The sequence below is a fragment of the Falco biarmicus genome, chromosome 2, assembly GCF_023638135.1.
Source record: "Falco biarmicus isolate bFalBia1 chromosome 2, bFalBia1.pri, whole genome shotgun sequence".
Lineage (NCBI taxonomy): Eukaryota > Metazoa > Chordata > Aves > Falconiformes > Falconidae > Falco > Falco biarmicus.
Genome location: NC_079289.1, coordinates 102,481,639 through 102,504,769, shown reverse-complemented (window position 1 = coordinate 102,504,769; position 23,131 = coordinate 102,481,639). Strand labels below are relative to the sequence as shown.

General features: G+C 43.6%; 1 protein-coding gene across 2 annotated transcripts in view; it reads right to left on the bottom strand.

The window, feature by feature from the left end:
* ADAMTS5 (ADAM metallopeptidase with thrombospondin type 1 motif 5) overlaps nt 1–17,943 on the bottom strand; it is a 46,821-nt gene extending 28,878 nt beyond the window's left edge. For both annotated transcript variants that reach the window (XM_056327674.1, XM_056327675.1), the window contains exons 1-2: nt 16,864–17,943; nt 5,295–5,427 (exon numbers count right to left, since the gene is read on the bottom strand). In XM_056327674.1, coding sequence (XP_056183649.1) covers nt 5,295–5,427; nt 16,864–17,805 — 1,075 coding nt within the window. In that variant the 5' untranslated portion in view covers nt 17,806–17,943. The remainder of the gene's footprint in view (nt 1–5,294; nt 5,428–16,863) is intronic.
* Nucleotides 17,944–23,131: the final 5,188 nt, after the last annotated feature.

Below are 23,131 nucleotides of genomic sequence, written 5' to 3'. Positions count from 1 at the left end.
GTTTTGAGTGTATACAAAACCAGCACACGTGGTAAAATATGGAATGAGCATATTTTTGGACTCTTCTATGGACACTGAAAGCAAGACTTCCATTTAAATACCATGCACATCATCCTTGGTTTCGTTTTTTTCTCAAGAAGGGTCAGAATCATAGAGTTTGCTATAATGGTTACATAGGTCAGACACGGTAGACACGGCCCTCTTCCTAGAGAGGCCTACAACTCAAACACAGGCTCATGCTCTGAATAAATACTTTCAATCCACTGAGAATTCAGCAAAATGGTATTTTGATGTATCTCAGTGAACCACCCAGGCAGGGACCCCAAGAGTGACACCTCACTTCTAAAATGGCTTCTTTACGTACAATTATGCTTTCTTATACAGCACTACACTTTGCTGACAGGACTCACGACATTTTTGTTTTAAGTGGTGCAAATGCCACCAAATGGCAGCACGCTGAAAGAGATTTGGTATTAAATGCATCATTTTCTAGTTTTAGTTTCTCTACAATTCCTTGACTTTAGGTGTTGCATGGTATAGCTGCGGAGGAAGTTGTGATAACTTCACGTAACTGTAGAAAATGAGGTTCTGAGGAGACCCTGAAAAGCCACCTTGTGCACCCCTCCACCCCAGGGCAGGATCAGTGTCCCCTAAGCCACAGCTGCGTTAGCCAGGTGGCTCCTGTGAACCTCCAGTAATGGAGAACTCACAGCCTCCCCAAGCAATTCATTCCTGCCCTTAACTGTCCTTCTGGTTAGATGATTTTGGCTAATGCTTAAAGTAAATCTCCCTTGCTGCAATTTAAGGCCATTAGCCCTTGTGCTGTCCCAGGTGGACATGGAGAATGATTTATTACGTGAATTTTTGCAATGATTTTTAAAATATATTTGAAGACTGCTTTTATGTCCCCCTTTGGCCTTCCTTTGCTAAAGTCACATGTAAAAGATAAAAGAAAACTAATGAACAGAGGTTTAATTAGTTCCATGTAGCAATTTTAAAGCTATATTCTAAAAATAAAATACTTGGAAAGAACATCAGTGAACCATATTACTCAGGAGGATAGAAGGAGTAAGAGCGTGCCAGCATAGTTGCAAAACAAAGAAATAGGAACTTTGCAAAAGGTCAAATGAACATTACCACTGAGCAAAAAGGCAGCGCCTTCTGTGCGTCTCCTTTAAAAATAATTAAAAAAAAAGTTCTTCAAGACTGATGGAAGAATAAAGATACACTCAATTTAAGTTATTAAACCCATGTAACTGTCACTGGACTAAATGGGAGCTTTGCCTGCTTAAAGACTCCAGGAAGGATGTTTTTGTGTTTAAAGACTAGATTAAAACTCAAGAGACAAGTTTAATCCTTGGCTTTCCTTGAGATTTTGTGATTTTGGGAAATTACCTATTGGTAAAATGAGCAGTAGCACCACGCATTTTCTTTTGAATTCTTCTCATTTAGTTTTTTGTAGATGACAAGCACTTTAGGATGGTAGGCTGCCTGTACTGAAGCACGGAGGACTTCTGACCATGACTGCATCACAAAATGTGACACCAGGCTATTAAACAAGGAATTGCCATGCATTGGATATATCCCATCACAAGAGATGTTAAAGGTAACTTCAAATTGATTGACTGTGTCTGTTGGTGGTGTTGGACCATGCTTATTTTCATGGGATGCACAGGTTAGCTTGTAATTCAACACTGTAAAATCTCCAATCCGAAAGTCCAGAGTATTACAGTGAGAATCTAGAGATTTTTGTTTCTTGATGGTTAGTATAATAAGGGATATATGGAGATGCAATATGGTAGTGCTGACCTATGAAAAACATTAAATAAATACTGAGATAATGAGCAATCATAGGTTCTTTAATGGTTTTCTCCAGATGTCTCTGTGAAGCAGGGAAGCGTATGAAATAAGGAAACATGGTTTTTATACAGACCATAGGCTGATAGTAACAAAGACATGGAGAATGTCTACATACTGTGCCTAGGCTAGCTCAGATATCCCTGCAAAGCTATGGAAGCATAGCTGAAGGAGTTGCTTAGAGTTAAAAAAGACATCTATATGCCACAACATGGAGCTGAACTGATGATTTCAGGCAAGAATCCAGAAGACTATTTTTGCAACAGCAAAGCTAGTGCTGTCCAAACTGATAGCAGCATGTCCTCTGCTAGAAAATAACCATATATGGATCTACTGTTAGTGGCTGGATGTCTTGACAGGCATTTAAAAATAACATTTATGCTATTAGCACTGCTTTCCTTTATTCTGAGGAGAAACTGGATTATCACTTTCAAAGTTACAAGGTTTCCTCCTGTTTTTTGTTGCATTTTCCTGATTTTCTGCATTTGACACTGGAGACAAATTATTCCTGATTTTCCTACAGACATGTAGGACACAAGATTCAGGTCGTACTTCATCAATCTTTGTATATGGATCTCCACCTCTTACTGTCAGCTAATCAGCTGTACTAAGAATTTGGTTGCATCTATTTCTTTCTGTGCTGTCATTTACAGCTCTCATTCATACTCCTCCCCTCATAAACCACTGGTCAAACTCCATCATCTATTTTATCTGAAAGATATAAAATAAACATCTAAAACATAATGTGGTAGAAACCCTGGCAACAGAAGCAGCAGGCTTTATTCCATAGCAGGCTACTTTTTGGCTTCCTATGCACGTATCCAACCTGAGCCCCTAGGCTGTGCATCGTCCTGTTTGGTTGAGCTGCAGTTCCATTTACATTGGTTGCCTTCCAGAGAAAGAATCTGATCCTCAAAAACGCTCTTGGGTCCTTCAGAGAGGAAACAAGAGCATTCAGATCCCCTTGGAAGTCAAAGTGAGGACACACAGCCGTTCTGCGGATCAAGTCAATGGTAATGATGCTGCATCTGCTACCCATGCACGTGCAGCAGGGTTATTTAAAAAACTGCAGACAGTGACTCCTGATTCACTTAGCGGCTCACCTTGCTCTTCCTACTGACAGAAAGGAGCATGTAAGGCTCAGAGCCCTTAGCAGCCCCTCTGTCTTGCAGGGCATCTCCTATGTTGCCAGGTGAATTCCACCAAATAATTAAGCGGCTATAAAATTAAAGCTACACCCTACCCACAGGACAGGGGGAACTTTAAGACTTCTGAATTGTAGGAAGAAATCTGGTCTCCAAATAAAATAAAGCAAGGTTTTCCCCAAAGTGCTTAACTAAAGGGTATCCATGCCACACTTTTATTTTTCATCCTTTTTTGACCTTTAATTTAATTTAAGTATTCAAGCAATTTTAGCTGTGTTTTCTTCTCAACTTCTCCCACTTCAGGCCACACACACAAAAATCATTCTGTGACTTGACACCCCTCCTTTCTTAAAATCTTATGGTGAGGAAAAAAAAAGGGGATGTTATTTTAAACAACTTCAAACTGAAGTTTTTTTGTCCATTAGGGTACTTATTTATTCATTTCAATTCATGCCTTTTTACATTGAAAATTATAGCTTTTACAGATTCCTGTAAATGTCTAAGTATGAAAATGGCTCTTTTTCAAAAATGTGCTTCTAGATCGCCAAAAATAATTTACTTTTGTTCACATTTTCTTTGTGTGGAATTCAAGGTAGTAATATGTATATTTACTGCTCATCCCTGTCTCTATTGATCTGTGTTCTTTCATTTTTAATCTAACTAAACATTTCTTTCTTGTTGATAAAATAGTAGTCGAGACACATTACTCACCTCTTCACACCCCAGATATATGAACACTGGTATCACAAGAAGGTCCCTCATCCGACCTGGCCAACGGGCACTAACCTTCAGCAGTAAGCATCACTTCTGGATGAGAGAAGGTACAAGCAGTCTGTCTAGCAGACTGGCCTTTGAGTGACAGGCTAAGTTTGCAATCACTTGCCCAAGTTCTAGACCAGGTTCATGACGGGGCATTAGCTTCACAGCATCCAGGTCTGATGCCACTAAACTCGTCTGATGTCAGGTTGTATTTGACGTATTGCTATACTTATCTCCAAATGCTCTGAATTAGTGATTTCAGAGGGCTTTTTTTCTTAATTCTATTCTTGTTTATTAAAATAAGATTTATGGTTTGGGGACTCATTCTGCCACAAAATTTTATGTTTTCATGCAAACCATGATCCCTTTCCAGCCACTACTGACTGCATTTTTTTGTAGCACCGTAACAGCAGTAGGGTTAGGTTCACTAATCATTGAAGGGTCATGTCACTGATATGTCAGCTGCTTTTTCATACTCAGTGACCTCCAATTGCTGAGCCAGATGTATATATAAGACACACAACTCCTGGGCTCTACCTGCTAGCTACTTGAAAATTGAACTACTGCAATGATACTCCCAGAGCAAACTTTACTTTGGTTTGGCATGATGTACAAGGCAATTCAGCAATTGGCTCACTCTGAAAGTTCTCCCTTCCTTGTTATTTCCTTCTAAAAATGTTTAAAAATTAAAAAAATAAAAATAAAAATAAAAAATAAAATGTTCTCCACTTTTAAATTGCTGTTCACCTACCAAAGTGAATAGCCCTCATCCTGAATGTATTTCCAGCACACAGCTCACAGAACATTAGTAAATTAAAAATAATCAAGATGGCAGCAGTCTCTCTGAAGGACTTTATCATGACAGATGTAATATCCCAAAATACGAACTTTCTTCTGCCACTAATTCTATCTTAAAGCCTTTTGAAGGGCACATGTACGGCTCCTACATCAAACTGCTGATCTGGGGTGGAAATTGAAACAAAGTCAAACAGTTTTTCTGACCAAACCTTTATCACCTAAATACTATTTAACTTATTTCAGGATTCACGTTAGTACCATATTTTACCATAAAGGTGGGATTTCCATACATTTAGAAAAAGATTAGAATTCTGGTTTTTTCCACAAAAGCCTTCCTCTGCAGGTAAGGTTGTGCCAAGTTTTGCCACAGTAGAGCACGCAAGTAGTTCAAAAAGGTTTTTTTTCCACTGTGTATGCACTAAATGCATACGATGGGCTAAATGCTTTCTCAGGAGGGACACAATCACATCTTTGGACAGTAGCAGCAGCCTTTGAATTTTCACTTCAACTACTGCTTAGAAACGACACTGTCAGAAAGGAAACACCTACTGTGCGCCTTCACTTGCCTTCTGATCCCTTATTAGTTAACCCTGAAGTGCATATGTATACAGCCTTAATCCCCAAGTGAGTATCTGGACCAGGGGAAATCTGGAATTAATTGCGAAGTATTTTGGTTACTAATGCAGCTGTTACAAGTGTTTGATTTGGCAAGCGAACAGAAAAGGCACTGCATACCAATTTCGTGAGCCACTGTAAAAGCTGCATGGAGGCCGTCATCTTCAATCACTGCACAGCTGCGCTCAGGAGAGCATATGGTCCCAACGTCTGCCATTCCCAGAGTATCACATGAATGATGCCCACATAAATCCTGCCCAGGAAGGGAAAAAAATTAAAAAATTGTTAAAATAAAACTTCTACACCCATAGGTAACAACAGGTTAAAGTCACCAGCCCTTTGCAGACATCAGAACCTAGATAAAAACATCAATATAAGCTTCCATCTAAAGATATCAATGCAGTTTAAAAGCACAATGACCTAATCCCACCCTTGGTAAAGTCTTTTTTTTTAAAGCATTTTCATTGACTTTAGTAGGATTTTAATTTGTTAGTTAAATTTGTATTTCTGCAATCCATACAGAGGCTCAAACTTCCACTGAGTTAGGTACTCAAAATACATGCCATAGAAGCATCTCCTCATTGACAGTAAAAACAGAATATTGTTTTTATTTACAGAAGGTGAATCGGGGCAGAGAGAAATCTTCACCTTTCTTCTTGATCCTTGAACCAGAGATCATCTTTCTTTTCCAAAGGCAAGTCTTATCCTTGCACTTAAAGAAATGAGATTACTATATATTCAGCCCTGTGTCACATCTGTCAAGTAGTACAATGATTAATAATGTATCACCCAATATACCAAGTATTTAAGCAATTCTCAGCAGTTGCTTAAAGGGTCAGTGATATGACTGTAAAATCCCTTGATTCCTACCTAGTCTTACTAGTGCAACAACTTGATCACATTTCCTACTTGTAGATATAGGGTGTCTCTAAAAACTATGCAGGTAGCATTAGTTTTTTTCTTTCCATTCCGGGATGATAATGATCATGATAATGATGAAGACTGCTTTGGTCAGATGTAGTTTTGATCATCAACAGTAACTTTTCAGAGCTTCTGAAGCAGAGGGAACAATACTAGTCTGAATGTACTTTTTTTTTTTTTTTTTGGTTGAGAAGAAGTATGTACCATGCTATTTGAAACACTTCAACATTTCATTGTGGTTGAATGAAATTGTCATTTTCAAGGCATGATAGTATTATCAAATGTTATTAGCCGAATGATCAAAGAGTAGCTTTTTCCCCTTCATTTTTAAGACTCTATTCTTCCTTTCAGATCTCCTTTTACAAAGTCCTTCTTTTATGAAGCCTTTCATAATTAATCCATCTGAGTAACAGATATCCTGTGTGGTTTCAGGTCCACAATGTTCACAGATTAGGATAGTTTCTAATTTAGGCAAACTTGAAAATGCACAGGATTCAAATCCCACTGAATTAAAGGAAAACACAGTGACTTCACAGATACTGTGACAGAGCATCTCTTTACAAAAAATAGTGTATTTTTTTTCCCCCAAGATGAAATAAAGAAATTTTCAAGCTAAAATTACATAGCAATATTACATATATGGATCAAGAATTTCGGGATTAGTTCTGGCTTCCAGGTGTCTGGGAGTTCTTTTTGGTAAGTGCGCTCCCGATGCTACTTAATGTCAAGATTTAAATGCTGCAGTACCGATAAACTAAACAGCCTCATGAGAAGAGGAGGAATAAAGTTCAAAAGTATTTAAGCTTCCAAATTTTCACAGCTATAAGCCATGGTTTAAAAAGAACTTCCATTCTGTACCAGTGCAAATAATATATAGACAGTTCTGTCCCTAACCCCACTGGCTCCCACCCTTGACATCCAATTATCTCCCCAGACTTCACCTCTGGCTCTGTGACAAGTTACACAATAAGGATGCCCATTTTCAAGTACTTTAAAAGAAATGCATTTTTTTTCCAGTTTTATTTAGGCAAATAAATTTCCTATAATTTTCAGCATCTCTGGACAAACGTTGGAAGAAGCCCTAAGAAAGCTCATGGTATCAAACATCGGGGACGTATTACAAGATACAATCCTTAAACTCCTATTACTTTTGCTTGGGTTAATACTCATTTAGCCCTTTATGCATCACTTCTGAATCTGGCCTTTTCAGTCTAAGGGTACATTTTACATAGAGTAAACTCTGTGTAAATCTAAGTGGTTTACCTACAGCAGCATGAATAACAAAACTCAGAAAAAATGCATGTGCAAACAGTACCAATAAAAATACCTTTTCATGGTGACATAATCAGTCTAAATAAGTAAGTGTAAACTGTATAGGAAGCAAGATACCTTTATATTAGTGCAATTTGAACTGAAACCATACAAGCAGTTGAACTGAAATTCTTATATAAGTACCAAAAAGCACATAAATCAGACAGAAAGCAGCCTACTGGAGGAGGTCTAGATTACTCTCAGGTTGACAGTGCCAATAACAGTATAAAACATTAATTCAGGTCTTGTCTCTGCATGCAGATTCTGTGTCATTTGGTCCTTTCTTGTATTTGGGTGTCATTATCGCACACATACTTACATCAGTACTGCTCCCATTGTGGGCACAGTTCTATCAGCACACAGATGTCTTACGGCAGTGCACGATTTATTTCCATTCGCATACAAAAAGAAGCTAGGCCAGTGATATGGCTATGAAGCTATACCAGCAGACGCAACCAGACCTCACGATTCTCCAGATTCGATGACACAAGTATAATTACAAGAATACAATCTATTTAAGCAGGCAAACCCATAAACTTCCTTAGAGTTACTTCTAATGGGATGTGTGGAGTATGGAAAATTATGACAAGGATGTTAACAGTAGACAGCCCTTCTGACTCTTGGCTGGTTAGTAATCCCACCGTCAATATTTTGAAAGCTATGCACAGGATTGCATTACACCACCTTCATTAGACATCAAAGAAATAGCTACATACATATGCAAGCACTAATAGACATAGCAATGTTTGGTTACTTTTCATATGTTATGTATTACTGACATTGCACCACACTACGTGCCCGGGTTCTCCTCAGAAATCCAGTCACTTCATCAAACCGCTGTTCCTCCATTTCCATCATTTCTCAGAGTATGACACATACCCACACATCTCAGCATCCCACTAGTAACTCTCAAGGCAGTGCTCACTTGCGTAACAGTTGTCTAGGCAAGACAAAGCAGGCTTGTACTTCATGAAATACCTTAACTTTGGGTCAGATAAAATTAGTTTCTTGAAGGGCTGTATTAGTTAAAGGTTGCTCCTAGGAAATCCTACAGCAGAAAATAAGTGATTCTGAAAACTGCTTATCTGTAAAATTAACTAGCTCCAACACCCCACAGACAGCTGGAAAACAGCTGTTTTCAGGTGATATGGGACCAACGATCCCCGTAAAGGAGGGGAGCAACCTCACTGTGGTCAGAAAGCGGTGGACAGTGATACAGTAAAGCCCCACTCCCTTCAGCCAACTCTGCAACCACATCCAGGCTGCCTCCTCAGCAGTCTATGCAAGGTGCCTACTGAGTCCCAGCTGGGAAGTGGTGGAGAAGCCTTGTAAAGGATCTTGGAAACAAGGTCAGGAAATATTTTCTGGCATTAGCTTCTTTGCATGAAGCTGTGGTTGGGGAGGGATGTCTATGGGTTGCCCATCTTCTGCTAGAGCAGGGCATATATTGGCTATGCTTTGAACAGAGAGCATGTACTGAGCTTTCTGGGTTTTGTTGCAGACTTCAGTCCTCAGTGACTGCATGAGGATGCTTTTTTTAAGCTAATGCTGACACTGTCAATAATCACTTAGGCAGATTACTGAAGACTCAGCTCCATTACGTTCTCAACTCACAGTCTCATTTATTCTTTATTTCTCTTGCCTCCGCATGATTTGAACTTCAATGTAGCATCACATAGTATGTATTATATATATAATTGAAGCCTACCAAGTGGCATCTGTAAGACAAATATTCTGAAAAGTTTGCTGTCAGGTTAACTCACCATCCCCTAGCTACATGGTCCTTCCCAACAGCATGGTTTTGAGTGATGTTATTGAAGATCACATCTGTTTACACTTACACTGATGTAAATCTTTATGGCAAAATTGCTTTTGACTTAAATGTCCTGTAGCTGTACTGGCAAGAGATTATTTGTTACCAGAAACAATAGTTACCTTCTTGGTTTTCCCAGGCACTCTTGGAAAACACTCTCAGAGTTTTATGAAGTAGTTTCTGGGAGTACAGTGTAAGTTTTTATTTCCCTTGTAAATATTTTTTTTTTGTTTTTTGGGGTTTTTTTGGGGGTTAAAAACAGGCCCTGATGTAACGCTGCAATCTCAAAAATCTGTGTGGGTCTTCTCAACTTTTCATACTTAGCTAAAACACTAGGAAAGCCAGGACTCATACAATACTTAAAATCAGCTTCCAATTACTATTTCACTCCGATGTATCACATCTATTTAAAAAATTAATTGCTTGCTCAGATCTGTATACTCATGCAGTTGCCTCCAAATAGTGGCAGAAGCTTTGAAGAATGTTTCTTGATATTTCTGACGAAGGAACGAAGAGTTTGGCCCTTGATCTGCATTACAGTAGTTTCAAAATAGAAGAATGACTAGGAAATGCATTTGCTACGCAGGCGGCAACAGATCTTAAGACTTAAGCTTTGGCAAAGGAATGACTTAGGAAAACTGAGTTGTACATCATACGACTAGTAGTTAATTAGACAGCTTATTAAAGGCCAAGTTTTCTTGGCATTCATATGTACATTAAGAGCAGCTGGCTGTTTGCCATGTATACGTGGCATTGTTGTGAATGAAGATAACCGTTGTGGCACCCTGCTGGAGCAGCTGATTTATTTTACCTGAAATCCTGTGATTTGTGCAGTACACATAAAAACAAGGATCAACTGTTTAGTGAAACCTGATATTAGACCAGAGCCAGTGGACTGGATTCAAACCAGGATTTAAGCACCAATGTGGACAGTTTGGTGGACTGTAAGGGCAGAAGAACAAAACTGGCTCACAGTCCTCTGCTCTTTGAGTTACCTACCCTTCTTAGATAGGCCTTGGAGTCTGTGACCTTATGGGCCCCAAAGTGCCACAGTTCTACAGTCCTGAGCAGCTTAACACTTGGCTTATACTAAAGCTTGATTGGGGTTGAGATGCTCAATGCTTCTCCATCTTTTCCCTGAGGGAAGCAAGCTTACAGACGTTCTCAAATCAGATGTTCAAGAAACCAGCTGGATTAGGCTATCAGGCACAGCTGCACATCACCTTGTTTTAAAGCACAGCTAACAGCTTTTACATCTCTGTGTGTCTGCTTGCTTGCTTTTCTGGTTTCTTGACAACAGCTCATCAGTTAAAGCCTTTGTCCAGCAAGAAGGTGATCCAGCTTCAAATTCCTTTCAGGGAAGAGGATACTCAATAGCATGTCGCTCAGGGGAGTGCACTATGGTCTTCACCAGACCATGTTCTACAGTGAAGGTCTGCACGTGTCCGTGCACGCAGGGAGCTGTGGCTCCTCCTGTGACAGCCCACGTGTGAAAGGTCTCCCTAGCCCAGGCTGCAGTCAGTGCTTATGGCGCTTGGTGAAGGGACCTAATATTTGGTCCCTGTTCCTCAGGCTGCTTCTGTATTTTACAGTGAACAGTCTTGTGGTAAATTACAGAAACAGTCTTCTCTCCATGCTTTGGGAACCCAGAGCGCCTTGCTCTAAGCGGTGCGCTCCAGTCAGCAGCTTCAGGTCACGATTTCTCTCCTTCTCACCATATGAATCTTAAATTACTTGCTAAACAGTGACATAGCTTTGGTCTGAGGGGTGGAAAGTTTCCTTAACACCTGGAACAGCTTACAACCTACCGGTTAAGGACCTCTCCTGGGAGGTGGGCGATACAGACCTAAAATCCCTCAAGCAGAGGAAGGAATTAAATACGGCTTTCTGACTTCCTCCAGCAGAGATCCCACCGCAGCCCTGCACAGGGAGGCTGGGGTCAGGCGGTACTTGGGACCCACACATCCACCCTCCCGCACGCCCCTCTGCAAAGTGGGTGAAAGCTGATTAATGGCACAGCAACGCAGAACGGCACACGCGGAGGAAAGTAAGATTCACCCCAACAGAAAGGATTATGGCTATCATCTGGAAAGGCAAAAGGAGCATGAGACCAAAGTTGACAGACTGCAGAACGTGTAATGGAAGTAGGGGCTAACTGGTGAACAAAGTAATGAGGGCATGGTCTACTTTACCCCTCAGCCGATAGTATGACACAATGACACTTAAAACTATGACACTTTGCAATCCAAAATGGTGGAACGCTGCCCCTGCTGTGAAAACTCCTCTTCCTGAGACACTAGTGGGTCCCACTCATGGGGACGGCCAGGTTTGGGCATCAGGGAGAGGGCCTGGCCATCACTGTGAGGTGAGGAAGGACTCACTGGGATACGGCTTTGTCCTCTGGCCATATTTTGAGAGGATTACTGAAGCCTGGTTGCCTTCCAAGGAAAACCAGAATGGTGAGAACTGTCATACCTACCAAAACAAAAATCACCTATTTTCCTCCAGTAGTTTTAACTTAAAAATTGAGGCTGTCTTCCTTTAAGGTTAATATGATAAATACAAGCCTGAGTTTTGGGCATTTGAATCTCAAATGTACAGAGCTGTCTTTCTGATTTCTAAATAAGGTGAAATTTAAGAAAACCCAATATATGTGTGGTGTCTTGTTGGGCTCAGTTTAGCACATGCATGCTATACTTGCTGGCTTCAGAAACTACCTCCTCACCAGACTGGATATTTAAGCATGTTCTTATTCTTCCTCTGTATGGTACAGGGACCCTAGAAACTTATCATCCAAGGACACTGCAACAGAGTATTAGAAATACTATTACAAATAGAAATCCTAAACTGTATCAAGCTTTTATGTTCTGAATGGACAGATTAACAATTTTTTTTTTCCCCTAAAGCACAGAAAGAAAATACAGCAGCATTACACAAACCAAAGATTAATTAAAAATACTGACAAAATGCACATAAAGCATTTGGACTTCACATGGGGAGGGGAAGGGCAAAGTTTCAGTTACGAAACTGGTGACTTGTGAATAAGGAAAAACGTAGGATGTAAGTTGCCTAACCTCTGTGAGGAAACGCCACACCATCTCTGTAGAGTAGTATGAATCACGCTACTTCTCCTGCACAAATTATGTCCCACTTTATTTTCCCCAGGGACATTATCTAAATGTATTAGATTTGCAACAAAACTGGTGACAACTCTGAAACTGATAGATACATCACATTGTAATTTCTTCAGACTAATAATACTAAACATTAGTGAAATATATGCTATTAACCATTGGTGGAATAACAATTGTAGGAAGATGATAATGCAGAAAGAAAAAAAAGAAGAAAGAAGAAGAGCCAAAGAAAGCACGTGTGCCATGCAATGAAATTATCATCTATAGAGCTAAGATAATCTAAAGCTTCCTGTTTTATTTCAACAGCACTGTCAGATTGACAGTCAAACTAAATCACACACATGAGACCCATATAATTACTGTGTAGAAAAAGGCAGGCCAGCGGCCTTTGGCTCTAGCAGGAACTTTTTGCTACAGGCACGCATGATGGTACTATCATAGATTATGCTAACAAGCACTTAGGAAAGTATTTTTCCTTGTTCTTGTTGCCTGTATCTGCTGTGAGAAACATCTATTTTAATTTTCATATGATTCAGAACTGGAGGGGAAGGAAAGTAAGAGAACTGGATTTTGTCCAAATGCATTCAATAGTTAACTTGAAATTTAACTAAGGGTCACTAACGAAAAAGATTGGATGAATTCTAGAGGATAATTGCAGAGCAGGCTAGACCTTGGAAAAGAACAGTTTGAGTTCAAGTGCAGTTTGCAAGTCACATCATGTATGTTTTTCTACTGTGATAAATAACATGGCAAGTATTTTGTTGCACCCATAAAAACCTGAAGACTGAAGATAATCCACTTCCAGCTTCCGAGAACTGTTCATAATAAAAAGGCCTGAAACGGACAAAATTCTAAATTTACTGTTGACTTCACTTCCATTGAGAACAAAGTGAGCTGATCGCCAGAGGAAGAGGGGCTTTACAAGCTCTTTCTCCTCTCCACCACACAGCCGCTTCTCTAGATGGGGCAGAGGACTCACCTGGCCACCAGATGATCAAATCCTTGCATCACCGTATTCCACAGAGGATGCTCTGAGGATGCATGCAGCCCAAAAATTTACAGCTGCTGTCAAGGACTCAACTTGAAGAGCAGGGGACCCATGTATTTTCTAAGGCTGTTACGGCCAAGAGCCACCTATAAATCCTATGAAAGCTCTCATTTATTAGAAAATGTTCACCATTTGGTACTGACAAGTCAGACCTCTGTCAGGCTTGATACTGGCCATCATGGATCAAAACAAGAGATTGAGACCACTGGGAAAATATACTTCTCCTTACTAGATTTTGGGAATTCAAATAATCACTCTGGGACCCAGCTAAGTTTCTGCAATATTTAGGGATAGATAAGTTCTGCGTCCACTGAAGGTTTTCACAATCTCCTACACAGGTGATAATAATGAACCAACACGTTACTGTAGTTTTCATTGCAGTTACAAGGTAAACATAGGATTCACTGGAGCTAATGGACAGCTACGTGGTCCTTGCCGCCACTAATAAGCAATACAGAGCCTTAAAATAGCTTTAACATATTGCCTGTATCACCCAAAACTGAACTCATGTTCGTATTTATTTACTATTTGCTGTGCTCTGCAGCAAGATTGCTTTAAAGCCCTTATCAAATTAAATACAGGTTATGACTGAAAGTGAGTTGATGTTTTAATCCAGAATCAGTAAATCTCCTTCTAAAAATCTTTTTGCATGGGAAGTACTTCCTAGTATGAATGAAGATGATGATAGTAACTTAAACTGCCAGCACTAATTTTATAATAAGGGAGAGCTGCCAGCACACTTGTAGTCCATCAATTGTTTTTAATTTATCTTTCAACAGGTAATGGCAACAGAAGAGGAGGAAGTGATGGTGCTGAATTCTGACAGGACTCTTCCTTTATAAAGAACTCAAGGAAAGCTACTATCTTTTCAGGGAGCCTTTTTTTGGTGTCAGAAATAACATCCAAGTGAATGTCACTTCAGAACAAAGATAATTATTATATTAGAGACTTGTATGGCAACAGGCATGCATAATTTAGATTCTAACTACACATAAACAGTTACATACAGCTGAGGACTTGCGTTTAGCTGACAAATGATTTGCAAATATTTTTCTGTTGACGCAGAGACACAAAGTTCAAGGTGGCCTCAGTTAGTAAACAAAGATGGAAAATTTACCTCACACATTTACCCCATGCCTAAAACCCAAGCCATTTAGAAGAAGACATCTGGATGTTCAAAAATTAGCATGACGATATTCAGAGCCCATCAAAACATGCAGCCATGGCTTGGCGTCTAGTAGCTAAGCAACGTACTTTATACATTCAAAACATAGTTGTAAAATGTGGATCCTCCTGCCAATTGCTGACACTTCCATTGAAAAGCTAAACTGGAAAAAATCTCTCTTTAGTTCAAAGTGGGGTTGTTTTCTCTGGGAAACATCTCTACTGCTTTTTCATCCTTTAACCCTTTTTGAGTTTACATTCCAAGAGGAGCAAATAGATTCATGTTGACATTTTGAGTGTAAGCATATAAAAATCGTGTGGACTCACACATACTCCCTGCAAAGAACATCATGAACACATGTAGCAAGAAACTACAGCCTTGTTCTTACTGAGTCAAATACTGACATGTAATGCCAAACAATGTGCGTGTGCACACAGCAAACCATTAAAGCAGATTAAGTTATACTGAATTGCACTGCAGAGCTAATCCTATAGTTAAACCTGTTAAAATGTAAACCAAGAAAACGGAAGCCTGTGCTTTTTTCTTGCAAAGCATTTGCATGCCTAAGTAACAGTGCAAGCAATATCTGCATTGTAATAGTGGAAGGAGACCACAGGAACGGTGACATTTTGTTTAGTTATGTACTACTTACATGCAAAAGACGTAACTCTATGCATGAAAGATGCATTGCTCATGAGTCTTTGAAAGTAGATTACTGATTAGCAGAACACTCTTATTCTGGCAGGAGGGCATCCATGCAAAGAATTACAGACAAGCATCTGTAAAGCAAATGCACTTTAAATTCACATCCTATCTCAATCCAAATTAACTTAATAATTGATGTTAAAATTCACAGTCTGCCACCCTAAGAGTTTCTGAGTTGTAATAAATCCCAGGGAAATAAATGGGAATACTGGCGGAGAAAAACAAACTTTAGCGAAAAGTGATGGATTCTGGCCCCAGCTTAAATAATAAGCTGTTCAAAAGGATGTTTACAGCAAAAAGGAAGAAGAGCATTCTGACCCAGCCTAGCTAGCCTGTTTTCATTCAGATTATCGCGATAACAAAATGAAAGCTTGCAAATTAGACTGACGGACTTTAAACTGCTAAAAAAGGCTCCTGCTGTACAAGTGATGCCTGACTGACACAGAACCTAATGTTTCAACTATTTACAGCTATAAAAGCAAGCCAGGCGCTTTTTTTCCCCCCTTCTGGAGCAACTCCTTCCACAAACCATCCAAAGCATCCTTTTTGGCTGGCTCCTATGATGTAGAAAAGCAGGAGAACTCAAATGAACGGAAAGTCATGCAGCTATTTTTTTCGTACTTGGGGAAGGGAAAAAAAGAAAACACCAAACCCAAACCACTAAAGGGATATTCTTACAGAAGAACTTCACTGCATAAACTCTGCCACATGTCTACTAGAGCAATGTCCCTTAACGACCTCTGGCAATGCAATTAATTAACCAACTGGGCAGGGAGCAAGGCACAGTTCTGCATGGGTAATACTAGCCAGATCTGACCCACAGTTGATCAGGACACCTATTTTTCATTTGGGGAATGAGAAAGAGACTGAACCCCTTAGTACCAGCCCAAATCAGTCAACTTCTGCAGCTCTGTTTACCTGCGGTTTGCATTTATGTCCTACCCTTGAACCACAAGTGCTGCTGGCTTCCAGTGTGGCAGAGCTATTCTTGCTGGAAATAGCATCTCAACGCACTCAACATGGAAGTTGTGTGTACTTTTAAGGTGTTATCCACCATTTTCACTATCAGGTTTGTTTGGGGACTGATTAAGGCTAAAGAGTGCTATCAGCCCTTTTTGCCTGGACCACCCTTGCAGAGAGAGAGGGGCTGTGTGTGAAAGACCTCAATGCGAAAGCCAGAACAACGTCACTTCTCAAGCACAGACACATCAGGCAGCCTCAGACGAGTCCCCCAACCAGGCAAATTACTACCTCTCCACCTTGGCAGGAGTCCCAGCACTGCACTGGCACAAATGACAGTGAACCCATAGTGGGGATGACCTTGCAGGGGAGGGGGCACACACACAACCGCATACCCCATTTGTTGGGTTTTCAATCCCTTTTCCATCCCTGGCAGCTGTGCACATGGGTGCTGGTCCCCGAGACGCCATGCAAACCAACAGAAAGGCCAAAGGTGTGAGTGGGGAGGCAACCGCCGGGCAACACAAGGCAACGTGGCTGCAGGGCCACCAGGCCGGCTTGCCGCAGCCCAACCACCCCGCGAGACATCGTTCGAGGGACACCAAGTTGCTGTCAGCTGTGGTGATGCCTACCTCGCGGGTGAAGAGGATGGCGGCATCGTAGTGCTCGTCATGGTCGTCGTCGAGGCGGTTGTGCTGGTGCTGCCACTTGCAGAAGTTCTTGAGAGTGGTGGCGGCATTCCTGTTGACCTCCAGCCCCTTCTCCTTCTCGCCCAGGGCCACCACCTTCACCACGGCCAGCCGGACGTGGTTCTCCAGGCTGGCGTGGGCGTAGAGCCGGGAGGCGATGGAGGCCAGGGTGAGCAGGTAGTGCTGCAGCCCCTTCCCGTACTTGCGCACCATGGAGGCGTCGGCCACCAACAGCAGCTCCACCTGCCGGGCCCGGGAGACGGAGCGACGCCGCCGCCGCCGCCGGCCGTCCCCCGCCGCCGCCCCGGCCGGGTCGCGGGTCTCGCAGCTGGTGCGGGCCGGCACCGTCTCGAAGCTGAAGCGGTCCCTGAAGAAGAGGTGCGGGGCGCGGGCCGGGCCCTCCCCGTAGATCCGCGGCCCGGCCGCCTCCCCGCCCCGCCGCGCCGGCCTGACGGTGTAGCGGGAGCGGCCCACGGCGAAGAAGCCGTCGAGGCCGCCGCAGAGGTTGAAGACGGCCAGGGAGCGCGGGCTGCCGTCCACCGTGCCGCGGTAGTAGCAGCGCGGCGGCCCCCCGGCCCGCGGCGCCCGCGCCCCCACCGCCTCGTCGCGCTCCAGGTCGAGGAGGAAGCGCTGCCCCCCGGCGTACAGGACGTAGCCCGCCTTGCCGCCCCCCGCGTAGGTCGGGTCGAGGCGCCGCACGACGCCGCCGGCCCCGCGGGGCGGCGGGGGGCGGCGGGGCGGCCCGGGGGGAGGGCCGGGCCGGGGCCGGGGCGGCGGGGCGGCGGCGGGGGGTGGCGGCGCTCCGTCGTCGGCAGGTGCCGGCGGCTGGGCCAGAGCGAGGTGCAGCCCGGCGGCCAGCAGCAGGGAGAGCAGCTTCGGGAGCATGCCTGCCTGGCCGGCGGGAGCGGCCGCAGCGGCGGTGATAATTAATAGTAGTAATAATAACAACAGGAGTTGGGGAGGGAGGTGGAAGGAGCCGGTCGGCGGAGTGCAGCAACGTAGTTAAGGGAAGGAGAGAAGGGGGAAGGGTGGGGGGGGAAGGGGAAAAAAAGAAAAAGAAGAAAAGTTCTCTCTCCCAAACTCGAGTCAAGTGTGAGTGGGAGCGAAAAAAATGTCAACAAAAGCCGGTCGCGTGTGAACTTTGTGTTTCTCTGCAGGGAAGAGCCGGGAGCACATGGAAGGAGAGAGAGAGAGGCAAAAAAAATCCCAAATCACTGCTGCTGGGGAGGCGGGGGTGTGGGGGGGAAAGGGAGAAAAAGGAGGAGAGGAGGCTCGGACCCGGCAAGTAAAGAAGTTTGAGCACTTCCCACTCCTCTTCTAGTTCTCTGCTGTAGTCACCGGATCATCACCAGCAGCAGCAGCAGCAGCAGGGGCAGGGGGCAGGTCTGCTGCGACTCGGCACTTTCTCGGGCTCCGGTGGGCTCCCTTTCCTTCTTTTCCCCCTTTTGTTTTGAAGAGAAGGAGGAGAAGGGCAGAGAAGAAATTCAGGCACCAAAAACCGCCTCGGTCGTCTCCGGTGAGATGGTTAAAAAGGAGAAAAAAAAAAAAAGGCAAAAAAAAGCCCAAGAAGCGGAAAACGTCCCGGATTTTTGTAAAAGCCCCCTCCCTGTATCTTTTCTGTTGTTGTTGTTGTTATCCCCAGTCTGTCGATGTGAACAAGAGGAGAAGGGAGAGAAATGTGAAGATGAGAGGAGGTGGAACAATGAATTTATAGCGGAATGCCATCCTGCAATGGCAATTTCAACAATTCGTCACTGCAGGCTGCCTCTTAAAGGGAGAGCTTCAAAACCACCACTCCCACACTTCCTTCTCATTTAATCAGACAGAGGGAGAAACTTGAGGGGAGGGGGAAGGGGGGGCCTGCGGGGGGAGGAGAAAAGGAGGGAGAGGGAGCGGGAGAGAGGGAGGCAGGAGAGGGGAAGAGCGGGAGGAAGCCGGGGAGGGGAGAGAGACCGGGAGAAAAAAAAAATACGCTTGTGTGTGAAAAACGCAAGGTTTCCCTCGAGTCGCTTAAAGGCACAGTCACCCGGGTTCGAGATGTCACGGCTGGCCGCGGACGGTGCCGCCCGCTTACCTCGCGTCCTGCCCGCTTCCCCGCTCTCCGCCTGCCGCCGCCGCTCGTCCGCGCTGTTCGCTGGGGGGGCGGTTTACCCCCGGCTCTCGGCGGGGGGGAGCAGCCGGGGCTTTCCCCAGAGCGCCGGGGATGCGGCGCGGCGGGGGGCGGGGGGCGCGCCCCCGTGTCCCGGCGGGGCCCCGGCCGCTGCCCCTTCCCGGGCCGGCGGCAGCACCAAACTTCCTGCCTTTGTCTGGGCCGCCGCGGCGCTGCACCCGGCCTGTCATTAAGTCCCGGCAAGCTGTCATCTCGCTCGGGCGGCCGGCGGTTTCCCCCGAGGAGCAGAGAGGGCGGGAAGAGTTAATGCTTGCTCTGACCTTTTGAATGACTCCCGATACTTAGATCATCCCCCCCGCTGACTGACACACACATCCACTCACCCTATCCCCTCGCCTTCCTTCCCCCGCTTCGTGCTCCCGCAGGGACACCACAAAGGGCAGAGGTCTGCACGTACGTTTTCATCTGCCCTTTCCACCTTAACGTTGCCCGCAGAGCGAGAGGAGGCTGGCACACGGCTCACCCTCTGCCGAGATCAGGGGCTGGAAGGGGGCTGGAAGGCAGCCTGGGCTCCGGGAAGGTGAGAGGAGCGGGACCCGCTGCCGCTTTCCTCCTGCCGAGGGGCGCGACGCAGCATCCCCAGGTGCCTGGGCTTGCACCGAGCCAAGCACGGACGCATGGCGAACAACAGACTTATCTCCTGTTTCCTCTCCGCATCCCAAGACGCGTGCCGGGAGCAAGTGCTCTCTAGCTGCAGGACTCCAAAGGGGACGCAGCTCTCCCATCTCGCCCTAGCCTGCAAACGGCACCTCGGTCCCACCACCCTACCGACAGGGGACTGATGTCCCCATGTGCAATTTGCTTTTGCAATGTGCGCAATGTGCAGATGCGCTTTGCAGAACCAGGACCGTGGCGGTGGGATGTGCAGAGAATGGCGGAGCAGCACCTGCCTCCAGCTTCCAGAGGCTGCTTTGAGAGGAACACTTCTGATCGCTTCTGTAAAGAACAGGTTAACTACTGCAACAGACGTTTCAGAAATTAATATTCCAATGTAAATGATTACATTAACATAACCCTGAGGTTATACTTGTGAAATATTTAATGCACCAAACTTCTGCAGGTGTTCTTTCTTCTTTTTCCATTTTTCCGGAAATGGTGATACCTGCGAACATAAGTTCATTTCTCAGCCTCCTGGTATTTCTTTTTCTACATTTCAGTATTTTATTATCATCAAAAATCCTTGACTGCAGTCAGTAACTTCCAAAATCAAGAGTTATAGATCAGGAGGGTCACGTGACATTTTTGGGGCATTGGTCCAGGGCTATTCAATATTTTAAAATGTAAACATTTTCTCAGTTACTTTAAACTAGTTACAAAGTTAAGACAGTCAAAAAAATTTTAAAGGGAGGGAAAGATAAGGTGGCGGCATATTCTGATTAAAAAAATAACCTGTAATTCATTTCCCTCTTTGTCTTGGATGGCTTTTACTTTTCATTGGGCCCAGTAGATCTCTGTTCAGCACCAACAATGTTTGTATTGACTTCACTGGGACCTGGTCAAGTCCTGGATTTGCATATATGTCTGGGTCCAAGCTCCCAGATACCTCTGGGAGAGGTGCTAAAGATGACATCTAGGATAAGGAATGCAATTTGGATAACAACCTCAGAAACTCTCGTTAAAAAGTGATAGTTTGTCAATGAAAAGGCATATGGTGCACCAGAGGCCGGTGTAAGGTTCTCCCATGCTACAGCATAGTTCCAATTGTCCGGCCGTACAGCCTAGGAAAAACGAATGCTTAGAAGTGTTCATGGGAATTGAATGGTGCATGTCACTGCTCTTCTCTTGTGTTATCTTTGATTTCCCAAATGACAGAAAAAGTTGGCCAAGCTTCCACAATGCCCTGTTTCACCAAGCAAGGATCTAGGTTTTCCGGGAAGGTACAAATTAGCCCATGCAGATTACCCCATAGAAAATGAAGTCTTTCCTATTTACATTTCAAAACTGTAGTAACTCAGCAGGGCAATAATGGAAAGATAGGTCAGTCATGCCTCATGCAACAAGAGGAACCCTCTTCTAGTATGAGAGTCTTGAAGTGTAAGGATCAATTACTTAAATGAATAATCTTATTTTTCCTCCCAGTTTTGCCCTCTTAGCCTCTCTTTACAGTTGCAGCATTGCCTTTAAACAGGAAAACCTCTTAGCATGTCCCAAGTTTAGGTGACACTAAATCCTTGTCAAACAGTTCTGACCTGGAAATCTCAAAAGCTAACCTTTCCCAGCTGAGAGACAGAGGACCACAAATCCTCAATTAGCTTTAAGGCCCAGCACAAGTTTTGTACGCTTTGGACCAAATTAAGTCCTGATGTAAAAAGCCACAGTCCTCTTGAGTCTCTGGGAGCTGCAAACTGCTTTCATTAAGGTTGTGTTTCACCCCGGGTTTGTCCATGAAACCCTTTAGGATCCTTCAGGTATCAGCCTTGGCAGCTGGGGACTCCTGATTATGTACTCTTCTAGGCACATAAGAAATACTGCTTTAAGCATTATAAACACTCACATGAAGGAATAGCTTGAGAGACATCGAGATACTGACAAAGTCACTGATCATTTTATCCACATGTCCTTCAAATTGTGTCATCACCTCTTTTTCAGTTCTCAGTTGCATTACTGGGGTAGAAAACCATGAAACCCAGGTGTCAACAAATTAGTCCTGTGTCTGCGTACTGCTCCCTGATAGCAGTCAAGGCCTAGTAGAGATGTCCTACTCAACACTGACTGTTTTTCAGCTTTAACTTAGCTCTTCCTCCTTGAAAATTAAAAAAAAAAATTCTGCTCAACATTTATTGCTCTGGTGTTAGGAGTGTCTGACATTTCTGTGTAATTGCATTGGACAGATAGCAATTACTATGGAAGATACTAGGTTTTTTTCTATAAAATTATAGGAAGAGACAATAAAACAGAAGAAATTGCATGCTTAGCATGTTCTAAAGTAATATCAACCGAACAGGATTTGATAGACTTGTGATCAACACTGGCCTATAGCTGGGAACTGGACCCAGGCTTGGGTAAGTTCCTATCCAAGATCCTACCTGTAGCAACACACTTCTTATCATGGGACAGCTTTGTCCCTCCTGAGAAATGAAAGCCTCTATTAACTTTATGTGACATTTTTAATATACCTGTCGGCAAGATCAAGCTTACCTGCAACAGGAGGCTGTTTGAATCTTTGTTCCCCAGAAATCTATTAGTGATACTTTGCTGCTTCTCAAATCCACCATGGTTTATTGGTCTTGCCAGCAGTTTTAACAGTACAAACATTATGATTATAATGTTCAAGTCTATTTGTTTTAAAGCTTTCCTATGGGGATGCATTAAACCCACTGAGGACATTTATTTCTAAAGTGATCATTACTATATAAAATATTCATTATAAGTAATTTTGCAAAGAACTCTTAAAGATGAATATTTTTGGTTACTGTTCTGGAAAGGACTAGGTATACTGGCATTTGAAGTAAGTTATGCAGCCTTTGACTGTCACCCTAGGACAGTGGCATAGTCAACATTGTCCCTTATTTGGACTATGTGTCTTTACGTAGCTTGAATGCTATGAAAACCCTTTCAGATGGAGACCTGCTGGCAGTTGTTATGACTGACTCTTAACTTGCTTGTTGATATTGAAATGGGTTTGTGGTTGATAAATAAGCCGACATCACCATTATTGGTGTTCCTTCCTGCCAGTCTCACCAGATGTGTTGGGAACTGAGTGCTTCTGGAGACGGAGCTAACTTCTTCGTCCTTCTCATATTGCATGTTGCAAAGGCAGTAGCGGGAAACTTGCTGTGGGCTGCACATTCTCCCATTTCCGTGGCTGGCATTTCGTCCACACACAGCTGGCATTTCTGAGGAGTCCAAAGTTTTGGTAGGTCCTAAATTATTTATTTAAAGGTCAAGTAACATCTACCTCAAAAAAACAATTCAAAAGTATTTTCACAATGTAGGCACAGGCTGGTGGTCCTCAGTGCGCAAGTTCCTGGATGGCATTAGCCAGGTTGTGCCTCTGTGCCCCTCACAAGCCACCAGTGTGTATGACCACCACCTGTAGTT